Source organism: Panthera uncia (genome assembly GCF_023721935.1).
Source record: "Panthera uncia isolate 11264 chromosome C1 unlocalized genomic scaffold, Puncia_PCG_1.0 HiC_scaffold_4, whole genome shotgun sequence".
Classification (NCBI taxonomy): domain Eukaryota; kingdom Metazoa; phylum Chordata; class Mammalia; order Carnivora; family Felidae; genus Panthera; species Panthera uncia.
This window is the reverse complement of record NW_026057585.1, coordinates 51,919,534-51,932,971: the sequence shown is the minus strand read 5'-3', so window position 1 is coordinate 51,932,971 and position 13,438 is coordinate 51,919,534. Positions and strand designations below refer to the sequence as shown.

General features: G+C 42.3%; 1 protein-coding gene across 3 annotated transcripts in view; it reads left to right on the top strand.

The window, feature by feature from the left end:
* Positions 1–13,079, top strand: part of AK4 (adenylate kinase 4) — a 76,032-nt gene extending 62,953 nt beyond the window's left edge. Inside the window, exons 4-6 of one of the 3 annotated variants that reach the window (XM_049618550.1) lie at positions 2,396–2,514; positions 4,678–4,834; positions 10,624–13,079. In XM_049618550.1, the coding sequence (XP_049474507.1) occupies positions 2,396–2,514; positions 4,678–4,792 (234 nt within the window). In that variant the 3' untranslated portion in view covers positions 4,793–4,834; positions 10,624–13,079. Of the gene's footprint in view, positions 1–2,395; positions 2,515–4,677; positions 10,501–10,623 lie in introns of those variants that run through there. The other 2 variants (XM_049618549.1, XM_049618548.1) reach the window with 2 other exon arrangements.
* The last annotated feature ends 359 nt before the right edge of the window (positions 13,080–13,438 follow it).

The window sequence follows — 13,438 nt, the reverse complement described above, 5'->3', positions numbered from 1 at the left end:
GCAGAGAGAGGGGGGGAGAGAGAATCCCAAGCTGGCTCCATGCTGTCAGCATAGAGCCCAATGTGGGGCTCGATTTCATGAACTGTGAGATCATGACCTGAGCCAAAATCAAGAGTCAGATGCTTAACCGACTGAGCTACGAGGTGCCCCAGGAAACTTTTTAAGTTAATGAACTCATTTAAAGAATTACTGTTCTTTCTGGTAATGATAGGAATTAGTTCAATATGATTCTTTTTTTTTTTTTTTAATTTTTTTTAACGTTTTTTATTTATTTCTGAGACAGAGAGAGACAGAGCATGAACGGGGGAGGGTCAGAGAGAGAGGGAGACACAGAATCCGAAGCAGGCTCCAGGCTCTGAGCTGTCAGCACAGAGCCCGACGCGGGGCTCGAACTCGCGGACTGCGAGATCATGACCTGAGCCGAAGTCGGACGCTTAACCGACTGAGCCACCCAGGCGCCCCTCAATATGATTCTTAACTCCAATTATGGGGAGGCAGATAGTATTACTTTTAATCCTCCAAATGTGAAAGAGGTGACAGTTGTATCTTATTGGATTAATGTGTATGGAATAGGTAGACCTGAATATCGATAGAGTCAATAATTACTACAGAAAACCAACTTCAAGAGGGTAAGGATGCCTTCCCAGCTCATGAGTGCCATTGATAAAGTTCCAGTGAGTCTTATTCATTTGGGCGAAATGAACTAGTTGCCTTTTGAAGTCTTTTTTTTTTTCACATTTGTTTATTTTTGAAAGAGCATGAGTTGGGGAGGGGCAGAGAGAGGAGACACAGAATCCAAAGCAGGCTCCGGGCTTGGAGCTGTCAGCACAGAGCCTGATGAGGGGCTCGAACCCACGAACCATGAGATCATGACCTGAGCTGAAGTCGGTGCTTAACTAATTGAGCTACCCCAGTGCCCCAGAAATCTTTTTAAAAATATAGTAAATACTTCTGGAATTCCTGTATTAGGTCCCTTCCTCCTTTCTTTTTCAAGAAACTAGTAGAGGGGGAAAAATGATGGAGGGGAAAAGAGGGTCCTGAATACGCACTGAAGTCCAACACAGATGCTTCACATTTTAGCTCCGCCTAGCCCTGCTGAAGCAAAGATTCTCTTAAAGTTTGAGAACCTTTAATATTAAGTTGCTTTCCAAAGACTGGGTATACTAAAAGAACACCTGCAGTTATTACAGTGCTGCCCCCAAAGTCAGCAGTGGAAGTGCTAGTCTGGGCTACCTCTTGGTAGCCACTGTGGCCAGGCTGTCCTGGGAGGAGGGATGCTGTCACCCCAGCATCATTCTGCTCGTTCTAGAAGTAGTTGTTGTATTTACTGGTGCTCTGAGGTCCTAGAAATGACTTCTGAGCTTTGCAACCATAAGTAAAGGGGATGAAAATAGAGGTGATGTACAGCTTTCCCCCACCCCCATCTCTCCTGTTGTGTCAGGGTAACAGCCATGGAATACACATGTGATGATTATGGGGCTCACCAACAAATCATAAGCATAAATTATGTACCCATGGCCCTGAGCTGTAATGGAATTTTAGTGTGTTTCAAATTTATAGCTGGTTTCTGATTATCCAGTTGAGTTGCCTGAACCTTTTGGTTCTGCTCTAGCCTGCCTTTTGACAGATTTATTTCATGTGACTATCTCCCCTGGTGGGTAATAGGCGTGGACACAGGAGGCAAGATCTTCTTATGTGCACGTTGCCATTTTTAAGTAGATATGTTTCCTGAGAAGGTTAAAATATGTCAGAAATCAGGTTCTTAGAATTGCAGCTTTTCAGTTCTCGGAATGTTTGTTCTTGTTTATCATAGGTATATGATTCATGCCTATTTAATCTACCTTTAGGCAAGTCATTATGTGATCTAGTAAAATAGCCTGAGTAAGATTAATCTCAGAAAAGGATTTGAAAGCTAGCAGAGGTAGGAGAGAGATACCTTCTCCTAGATCAGTGTTCTCCTAAGTAAACCACTTGGTTCTTTGAGATGATTTATTTTCCTTATTAACAGCTCAAACTTTAGAAAGCAAGGCAGTTTTAGGAATATTTAGAGGGCCAGAGTGATAGTGTCTAAAGGTCGTTTATTGTTGGGGGAGGCAGCATGGAGTTTTAAACTATAAATTGAAAATATCATTTATCAGTAGCAGTGTAACATGTTCAGAAAGATCTGAGAAGTTAATAACGATTTCATGTCAGCTCTCAATGGATAAGGTTAACATACTGTTAAGAGTGTTATTTCTTTTTTTCAACTACTTTCACTATTACCATTGTCATCAGGCCTAATTCATCATGTGGGAGGGGTCAAAGGTGAATACATGGGTTTTGCATAGGAAAGTTTTTCCATCTATGGAATGGCCCAGCTATTGGCCGTATTAACTGGTTTCTCTGGTATCTGTAGGGGATTGATGACATTACTGGTGAACCATTAGTCCAGCAGGAGGATGATAAACCTGAAGCAGTTGCTGCCCGGCTAAGACAGTACAAGGATGTGGCAAAGCCAGTCATTGAATTATACAAGTGAGTGTGCTTCAACATTTTCATGGCGGAGGGCCAATTAAAACAGTATGGTGCCCAGTGGGAAGGACACTGGACTGAGGTAGGGTGGTGTTTCTTTAAGCTAGATAAATCCTAAAGGCCCAGTTCCTCCCTGCAGGTCAGGTGAAATGTTGGGGGTTGTACATGGGAGATATAGTCCAGTTCTTTTATGCTGAAATTCTTGTAATACAAGGACCGAAACCTGATCCTCTCTGTCTGGTTGTAAAATTACGTGTAGAATTATATTCATCTTTCTTTTTAAGGAGCTGAAATAATGGCTTATATTTTGACACTCCCACATATGTCATTTGGATGGAGGATTAGAAGGGACCTTTTGACTAGCTATGTCGAGGAGGGAATTTAACCAAAGGAAAAAAAAAAAAAGCTAAAACTATAAGCTACGGATGGCAGATTCATATGGTTCCGGGGGCCAGGCAGGTATTGGAAATGAGTGTCAGACCTGGTATGGGCTGTGTTAATCTGGGCAGGTGAGTGACAGTTGAACTGTACAGCTGCTGTATGATGTTCAGCCAATTATTACCACAGGGGCACTCAGACCCAGAGTGGCTAGTGATATCTATTTCTCAGGAGAAGCAGAAATCTGGCTTTGTGTGTATGTGGGGGCGGGGTGTGTGTGTGTGTGTGTGTGTGTGTGTGTGTGTGTGTGTGTGTGTGTAAATCCCAATTTTTAAAACTATTAGCAACAGATAACATTTTTAACAGCATGCAAACCAAACAAAACCCATTTGCAGACTGCATGCAGGACAGCTGTCTACAGCCTCTGCTATAAATCAATTTCTGACCCTTCAGCTCCCAAATAATTTAGCAGGCCTTTAGATTAGAAGTTCCTGATCATGTTACTATGATCTATCCTGTGTTTTGTGATCTGTTGTAAGTAACAAGGGTTTTATAGTACCAAAGTTTGTCAATGATCTGTTTTGTTTTAAAATTTTTAATGTTTATTTTTGAGGGAGAGAGAGACAGAGTGAGGGGAGGGGTAGAGAGAGAGGGAGACACACAATCCGAAGCAGGCTCCAGGCTCCAAGCTGTCAGCACAGAGCTGGACACGGGGCTCAAACTCACGAACCTTGAGATCGTGACCTGACCCGAAGTCAGATGCTTAACTGACTGAGCCACCCAGGTGCCCCAGTGATCTGTTTTTTGAAAGTGTGTACTAAGGCAAATTTGGTATTGTCCATATAATGTTATTCTTGGATATGTTTTTCTTTTTTTCTTCTTTTTTTTTTTAAATTTTTTTTTAACGTTTATTTATTTTTGAGACAGAGAGAGACAGAGCATGAACAGGGGAGGGGCAGAGAGAGAGGGAGACACAGAATCTGAAAAGGGCTCCAGGCTCTGAGCTGTCAGCACAGAGCCCGACGTGGGGCTCGAACTCACGGACCATGAGATCATGACCTGAGCTGAAGTCGGATGCTTAACCGACTGAGCCACCCAGGCGCCCCTCTTTTCTTGTTTTTTTAAGAACATGCGAGCCACAGAGAGGGGCAGGAGAGAGAGAAAGAGAGAATGTTAAGCAGGCTGCATGTTCAGTGCAGAGCCTGTCAACGCGGCTCAGTCCCACGATCCTGGGATCGTGACCTGAGTCGAAATCAAGAGTCAGACACTCAACTGACTGAGCCACCCAGGCGCCCCTCTTTGATATGTTTTAAATAGGAGAAGAAGAGGTGGTATCATGCTAGGCATGCCAGAATTGTAAAAGCTGTGGCCTTATTTAAGTATCCCCAAGTGCAGGTGTTGATACATTTGTGGGGGCTGCTTTGGCACTTAGCAGTGTGTGTGATAGACCATGAGATCATGCTTGCTTTATACCCAGGATCTTTACCTGCCCTAATATCATGTTAAAAAGAAACCTAAGGGTCGCCTGGGTGGCTCAGTTGGTTAAGGCATCTGACTTTGACTTCGGCTCAGGTCATGATCTCACAGTTTGTCAATTCGAGCTTGGGCTTCCTGTTGTCAGTGCAGAGCCTACTTTGGGTCCTCTGTCTCCCCTCTCTCTGCCCCTCCCCTGTGCATTATTTCTCTCTTTCTCTCTCTCTCTCTCTCTCTCTCTCTGTCTCAAAAATAAACATTAAAAAAAAAAAAGTGAACCTAAAATGCGTTTATGTGTTGGATTTTATTTTTCAGGAGCCGAGGAGTGCTTCACCAATTTTCTGGGACGGAGACTAATAAAATCTGGCCCTATGTTTACACGCTGTTCTCAAACAAGATCACACCTATTCAGTCCAAAGAAGCATACTGAGCCCGCCCAATGAAGAACCAGGAAGATGTCATTCATTCAGTTGTATGTGTAGTATTGGTGCCGTGTCCAAATTAGAAGCTAGCGGTGATAGCTTGCAGCATCTTTTCTAGTCTAAATGATGAACTGAAATGAAAACAAATGAGGAGAAAGAGTTAATGAAGAGGCTCTTCTCTGCCTTTCTGATGAAGGGTCACCCACACATGTCTAGGATGTCTCTGCACGTCTCAAGCCCTTCACAAGAAAGCAAGTACAGGCTGGATTTCAAAGGGTGTATAACCCAAACTCTAGCTGATTTCTGACCATCACATTGTTGCCATAGTAGCCTTTTAACACGTGATGGTGTTGGCCTCTGGTTCTCCCTGCCCCCCAAAGGCTGTTGAACCACAGCACCAGGTGGCCTGAGAATGCCAAGGGCAGTAGCCCCGGCCTTGTCCCAAGTTCTCTGGTATGTGCCCTTCCTGGTGACCGTGCGATTGAAGCCAGTTGCTCTGTGGTCACTTCTCTGGCCTTGAGTGACTGTCCACAATTAGCTTTTCTGTTCGGAGTGCTACCTTTTTCTGCCTCCATGCTCTGTAGAGTCTCTCCATTTTCAGACATCCTGGAATGAAAGGATTTGGCTTCTAGTATTTTTATTAGACTGTATTTTGGTACATCTGTTTTCTCCCTTCCTAGACTATGAAGTAATAGATAGTTACTGCTTTTATCTCTCTCAGATTCCTTTCTAAGAGCCGAGAGTGAGGGGAGGGTGTCCAGATGCTTCTTGCAGCAGGAACTGAGCTCTGCAGAGGGTCTACTTACGCTGCTGGGCTGACCCTCATGGGTTGACACTGCTCTTTTCTTTTATGATGAAAAAATAAAATCCTCAAAGTCTTTGGGAGTCTTCAGAAAAATGGGAGATACTACATACATGTTAAAGAATCATTATCTTGTGTATAGAAGTAATAAGACCATATGGAATTACTGCACTAAAAGAATAGTTTAGCTTTTTATTCAAGACAAAAAAAATGTATTTTGAAATGCTGCTAAATATTGATGCTGACAGTGTTTTTCTCCTGTGAGTGACCCAAACATATTATAAATAGTTGGTAAAGGGAATGGAGCCTGTGGGTTGAGGAAAATGTTGCACTAGCTGTGCCCAGACTGAGTATGACAGCTTTGTGATTATGGGAAAACAAATTCTTAATTTTTTTTTCTTTCTATTCCAAAGATGCTTTCTGTGGGGTGGCCATTAAGTCTAGAAATATAGATGATACAATTTTGTCATTCTTTGTAATGTAATATCAATAAACCATTTATTAAAGATTTGCCTGGTTTCCAGACTTGGTGGCCACCTAATGTAATTCTGGCTCTCCTCTGGGAAGGACAATGAAATTTATTCCTGTTGCCTTAAAAATAAATACCCCTCTTCATGCATCGTGATTGTCCCTAAGGAGGGTTCTTTGCTATTCCTGAGAGTGACTTCTAACTCCTCATACTGAAGAGAAGAGGGGCGGGGAGCCTATTTCAGCACGCCTCTGGTGTTGCAATGCATTGTTTATTTTCTGAAGATGTCCTGGAGAATCTCCAGTCAATTCCCTGGCAGATGTGTTCTGTATGGTAATGATTGCATCTTCCTTACAAATACTGCCCCGCTCTTCACAGTTCCTCTCCTCTATACCTTCGTGAGAATGTTCTTTGACTACCTTAGTGGAAACATAGACTGGTCTCCTCATTCTCTGAATCACCATGTTACTTTTTGGGTGTATGCAATGGAGATGCCCAGTTCAGGTCTGTGAAACATCAGTGCATGATACGGACTTCTAGTGCTCTAGAAGAGCCATGTTTGAATGCCGGTTGGTGGGGACAGGGTGAAAATCAGACCTGTAGGTAAAGCTCAGGTTTCCTGGGGAACCAGGTACGGAGAAAACAAACCTGATATGAAGAAAGTTGCACAATTTAGACTAGTACTGCCATGGAGACAATTTCTAAAAACTAGGAAAAGTAGAGAGTTAAGGTTGTTTTATGGGTAATTCAAGAGAGGAAAGTTTGTGTCCTTTTGGAAGTAGAAAAATCTACATGACTCTTTCTTTACTTCTCTTTGTGTTTAACAGACTCCCTTTGGAGTTTTTGAGAGAGTTATGAGAAATGGCTGGTCCCTGATGCCATACTCTAGTTCTCAATCCTTCCCTCTTCTCCTCCAGCAGAATAGATAGTTATAGTCAGTGTGGGAGCCTCTCAGTGTCTCAACGGCATTTGCTGTTTCTGTGCTTGGTGAGAGCCCTGTGCTTGGTGAGACCAATAAAAAAGACAAACACCTTTTCCATGCATCTTTGAAAGATGATACTTATTTCATGTTCAGTGGCCTAAAAAGTCTATTTCAGATTTTCTTCAACAAGCTCTCTAGCATTTTCTCCAGTAATTTTGTAAAAAATTAAAATTATCTTGAAAATATTTTGATAAAAGCTAAAGGGACATCTTTTCTTGGTTTTTCTTCTACTGCCACAGATACGGTTCCTTCACAGTTCTGCAAAGAGAGTAATTTGGGTGTCTATAAGATTCCTACCGGTCCACATATTCTGTGATTTAGCCAGTTGTGAATTAATTTTGCTTTTCATTGTCTGAACAGGCTTCCCACTTACTTAGAACTTGGAGACATTGCTGTGTTTAATATCCTTTAACACTAAGGCAGACATAAAATAAGTATCATTTACTGAAGGCCTTTGGGCGATAGGTAAAGTTGTAGGACCTTAGCAAACACTCATTTAATCTTTCAAGCATCCTTTGAGATAGGCATGAGGCCATGTTTATGAACAAGGAAGACAAGGGTCAGAGATGTGAAGCATCTTGCCCAGGCTCTTGCTGCCAACAGACAGTCCAGCCAGGACTCACACCCAGGTTTTCCTGATTCTGCAGCCTGAGTTTGCTCCTGGATGTTAACTATCTGTGTCCTGTCCCAACCAACCTAGGGTGCTGAGCCTGCTTGATTTTGCTCGTATTTCCAAGTGGCCTCGTCAAAAGTAGCAGAAGTGACATTCAGCTCTATATGGGACTGTTCTCCCCCTCCCCGCTTTGCTTAAGCAAAGGGAGCTGCTAGAGGAAGATCTGAGCCTTTGATCTTCTTTCCTAACTTCTCACTTATAAAATGAAAGGCTGTTGAAATAGGCTGGGCTTGGGTCCAGGCTAATCTGTGGAGGGGTCAGTTTCCTTCATGTTCCTCACCTACCTATGCTTTTGGTATCCATGGTATTGTACCCCTAAGGGACCTTAACACTTCATCCGCCTTCAACTATAGTGCTCCCTGTAGATCTGGGCTTCTGGGAGTTAGATGCTACTCACTTTTCTTCCCTGATAGCAGGAGAAATCACTCCCTCACTCCCACCCCCAAATAAGGCCCTGATGATAAACATCCTTCCTGAAGTGCTGGCAGGTGATGGAGCCCCCAGCATACCATCTTGCCTGTGTCACATTGCATATTAACATGATCCTGAATGCTACATTCATACCTTTGCCTGCCATCTGATGTGGCACTCACTGCTTGTCATGCACAATTCTGGCGGAAACCAGGGGAGATTGGCTTCCTGTGTTATCCGCCCTGCCCAGGGTCACTCCCCACCACCTTTCAGCAACCAAGCTCAGATGAGCTCCAGCTTTACCCAGGGTGTACCCCTCCCTTTGGTAGGGAAGGAAAAAGGTAATAACTGCCAATGGATAAGGGGGATTCTTGGAAAGAGCTACTGCTGTGGCTTCGCCCACCTACCACTTAAAAATGTTGTTGAGACAGGATGGTTTTAGATAGATGGGTGCCTGTGCAAAACCATAAATAGGACTGTTAGAAAATTTAGCTCACTAAACTGATTTCAGTATTTGACTTTAGCTGTTTAGCAGTTTAAACAGCTTACCAGCCTGCTGGGGGTCCTGCTTAGGTCATAAAGACCACAAATTTCAAATATGTTAAGGCATAGGCATTCTTAGTAGTTCCTGTTTATTGGTACTTAATGCTAAGTGCATTATGTGCATTGTCTAATTAAATCTGCAGTAGTTACCCTAACGTAATAGATGTTTTAGTTATCTTGCCTCTGTGTAAAAACTGCAATCATTCTGTTCACTTAAGTTTGTATTTTCATGTATCTATAGGGATTAATCAAGAAATCCAAAAGGGCCTTTTTTTGTACCTTTTCCTCCTTTGAGTTCCCCATTCTAATTAATAGGTAAAGCAGTGTTATTTGATTGTACCTGGAATCTTTGCTTTTGGCACTCTGGTGCTGAGGCAAGAAGTGGGCACTCAGTGGGTCTTGGTGGTAGTTGCACACTGTATATACAGAGAGCATATATCTCATCTGCACTCTGCTGAGTTACAGGATCTCGGGAGACATTCATATCTACCTGATGAATTTCATTTATTACCTTTCATTTAAAACACAGTATCTTTTTTTGCTGCATTTAATTTTGCCAGAGAGGCAATTCATAAGGCCAAGTTGTGTTCTTAGTATGAATTGCTTTCTTTTTAATTCCCCTGCATTTTTAGTAACTCCCTGGTCTATTTGGTGTCTCAAAAGGAGAACCTAGCAATGCAGACTGTTTTTTTTGTTTGTTTGTTTCGTTTTGTTTTTTTTTTAATACGGGAGTGTGGTCTAGTCATAAGTTATCATCCCTTTCCACATATAACTGATCCAGTCTGGTTTCTAGATGAAAAGTGTGCAAGAGCCAGATGTTGGGAAACCCATGAAGCCGTATTTCAACTATGAAGAAAAATATACTTCCTGCATCTGTTGAGATATACTATAATTACAGTTGTTCATAAATGCCATACCTTATCTTTCTTTTAACAAATTGCACAATTCTTGCCAAAATAAATGCCATTATTCTGTATGCTTCAGGGAAATTCCCCCAATTTGATCAGTGAGCATGTGTGTGTGTGTGTGTGTGTGTGTGTGTGTGTGTGTAGGGAGAGGGAGGGAGAGATGGTGAAACATTTCCAAGGGGACAAGAGCCCTTGGATGGCATGGATGTGCATTCCTTCCGGGTAATAATTACGCTATTCCAGGAAACAGCATGTGTCTTCCTGGAAATAAAGATTTCCTGTCTGTAACTTTTGCAAGTTACACCAAGTGCACCTTGTGATTCTCCCTGGGGTTGGTGTGTGTCTAATTCCATTTCATAAAACCTTTCTTCATTTTAAAGCTTTGGCTGTGAAGTCAGAAATGTGCTAAATAAAAACAAACTGTTTTGTATTTAATTTAGAGAAGGGTAAAGGGAAGAAAAAAAAAACTCAGTCTTTATGTAAGCTCCAAGGTGTTAGGGCTTAGAGGGTTTTTCTAGTTTTATGAGAATTTGTACTACTGATTTTTATATATTCCTGTTTTTGAGATGAACAGATCTCTGGGGAAATTGTTGCATTACAATGGCGTTTCACTGTGACCCCTCTCAAGTTCAAATCTGTTCTCTTAAGCCAATGACAACTTGTCACTTCGGTTTACTGTCCTGTGAAAAGTCAGCTCCAGTTTCCCAGAAGTTGTGTGTTTACGATGAGTCAGTGCTTTTCTTCAGTGAAAGTTGTCAGCCCTCTTGATTTGGGTGTATGTGCTTAATTCAGAGTATCTAAACCTGTAGTCTAATCTGTACATGCTCTCCTAACTGTTAATTGTTATTGACTATTTTGATTATCTTGCTTGAAGATTGATTCCTACTTTTTAATTTGATAGAAATAAAGTTTTTTTTCCTGCTTATAACTAGTGAATTAATTTAACATTTGTATTGCTTTTTACACTTGAGAGTATACATCTTCATAGCTCTTCACATTTATGCTATTCTGTGACCGCTTCATTATCAACATTGTTATCTCCAATTTGCAGATGAGGAAAATAGTGAACACAGTGTTGCCTGGATGAGGTGACAGTTGGTGGCAGAGCAAGATCATGAACGTAAGCATTGTGATCCCCAGTCTCCTTTTCTGCAACACCATGTTGCCTCACTTTGTATACCTTCAAGCACTTTTTTTTATCTAGCACTTCATTCTTTGCATATTTTCATAAACACTCTTTAGTTTTGTTCTTGAAACAACTGGATGATGTGAGTAGATTCTCCCCCTACCTTGCAGATTAGGAGACTGGATCAGAGGATGTGAGTCTAAGATCATAGTGTCAAGGGCCAACTCAGCAGAAGCAGGAAACTCAGGAGACCTGGCTGCTGGATGCTAGAGTCATGGAGGAAATACAGCCAGCCTCTGCAGAAGCCTTCCTGCAACTGGGGGGTGGGGGGAGATAGGGGATGCCCTGGCTTCTCCCAACCTCACATTCTCCTGTCTCCTGCAGGGGCTTCCCCTTAGCTGGGTTCCAAAGCTCACTGACCTAGAAGCCTGAGGAAATGTCCCACAGGCCTCCATGCCCCTAGAAGGTGAACCGGATATGGTGGCTATGTGGTAGATTGTATCAAAGTTAAAGCCATTCACTCTTCAGGAGAATTTTACTTTTCTGCCCCATTGGCTTTATGTTTGGGCATACTGACTTGCTTTAGCCAATGAAATACGAGCAAAAATGAAGTGTGCCACTTCTGAGCGGAAGCCTCAGGAGCCAGAGCATGGTCACCAATCTCTTTCCTTCTCCAATGAGGCTGTCAGTCTCCTAGGGCTCTTCTTTCAACTGGGATCCTAAAATGGATGTGGAGCAAGATTAGTCCATGATGGATTAGTACTGTGCATGAGAAATAAGCCTTTGTTTTTCTCATCCCCTGGGATTTGGGTGGATTTGGTACAACAGCATAATTTAGTTCAAGCTGACTGATAGAAAATGGGCCCAAGACTAGTATATCATGTCATCTAGTTATAACTTTGATTCTCTTATCAAGCACTATTAGGCTCTGGGGATGCAAAGATGAGTAAGACCCAGTTTTTGCCCTTGACTTCCTTAGTCTCCTGGAGGAGATGGAAATATATTTAGATAATTATACATAACTGTTGGGATTATTCACTGGATTATAATTGGGAATATGCAGATGTAGTAACTTTTTCAGCCAGCCAACTAGACCAAGGAAGAGCTAATATTTGAGCTGAGTGATGGAGGAAAGAGGGAACCCAAGCAGAGGGAATGGTATGTGGGCAGAAGTATGAGCACATAGGCCAGGTGGAGGTCAGACAGGTATGGAGCAGGACTGGGGAGATAAAGGTAAGATTGAGTTGTATGGGGAAGTTGTACTGACCTGGTCTTAACTTTGTTTGTAGTAGACAGTACAGAGTCTATGCCAGAAAGTGACTCATCAGATTTACATGATAAAATTGTACTACAGATGTGAAGTAAGGTGTGACTGAGTTTAACAGAAAGGGATGGTTGGATTATAACGAGTATGGGGTGCCTGGGTGGCTCAGTCGGGGGAGCGTCCGACTTCGGCTCAGGTCATGATCTCGCGGTCCGTGAGTTCGAGCCCCGCATCGGGCTCTGAGCCTGGAGCCTGTTTCGGATTCTGTGTCTCCCTCTCTCTCTAACCCTCCCCCATTCATGCTCTGTCTCTCTCTCTCTCAAAAATAAACGTTAAAAAAAAAAAAATAACAGGAGTAAAGAAGGGTTAAATGTCTCCAGGGGAGGGGTGCCTGATTGGCTCAGCTCTTAAGCATTCCGCTCAGGTCATGATCTCATGGTTCACATGTTCGAGCCCTGTGCCACGCTCCACGCTGGCAGTGCAGAGCCACCTTGAGATTATCTCTGCCCTTCTTCCACTCATATACGTATGTGCACATGCACTCTCTCTAAATAAATAAACTTAAAAAAAAATGTCTTCAGGGAGAGATTGGAAACAACAATGAAACGGGGGGTGAGTATAAGGCCGTAGGAAGTGACAGAAGCTGTGGAGACAGCAGTGCACTGCTTTTTCTCAAGGGAGAGTCACTGCTCAGCTCCAGCCAGTTGTTCCTGGGGATGCTGGCAACGCTACCCGGTCATTCAATTTAATTAAAACAACGACAACAACAAATACATTGCACAGGCTAAACTATATTAAGCCAATTTGGGACTAATGGTTTAGACAGAGACACACTGGAGGTTAGGAATGAGGGTCATAGTGGCTCGATAGATGTCTATGAAGTAAGAAGGTAGGATATGTGAAGGCAAACAAGTATGAAGGTGAGGATTGTCTAACTTTGAGGAACAAAAAAAAAGTTGTGTAGTTGTATAGAATTGTGGTTTGTCAGAGGATACCACCTATTCAAATAAATCACTTGAGTTTTTTACCCTAGAGTTAAACTGAGTGTGATTTTTCCCCTTAATCCTTTTCAGCCAGTGAATATGTAAGCATCCAATAATTAAATGAAAACCATACCCATACTTAAGGAAACCTCCTTAAACTGTGTATGTGTATTTTAAATATGTGTATGTATGTATATATATATGTATATATAACGCATGTGTGTAAAACAATTATATCTGTGTATATATGCATATGTAATAGGAGGTAGCTAAAATTTGTTGAGGGTTTGCTCTGTGGTGCCAGGCAATAAGCCAAGCCTTATGTACAGCTAGAAGTAATGAACCTGAGGTTCAGAGAAATTAAGTTATTCAAGATCACTCACCCAGTAAGTGGTAGAATGAAGTCTTCACTCCAAGTGCTCACTTATGATTACTCAGTTGTTCTTACTCATTCTGACTGTTGTTGCCCAAAGGGACCACAGTTAAGCGCTGT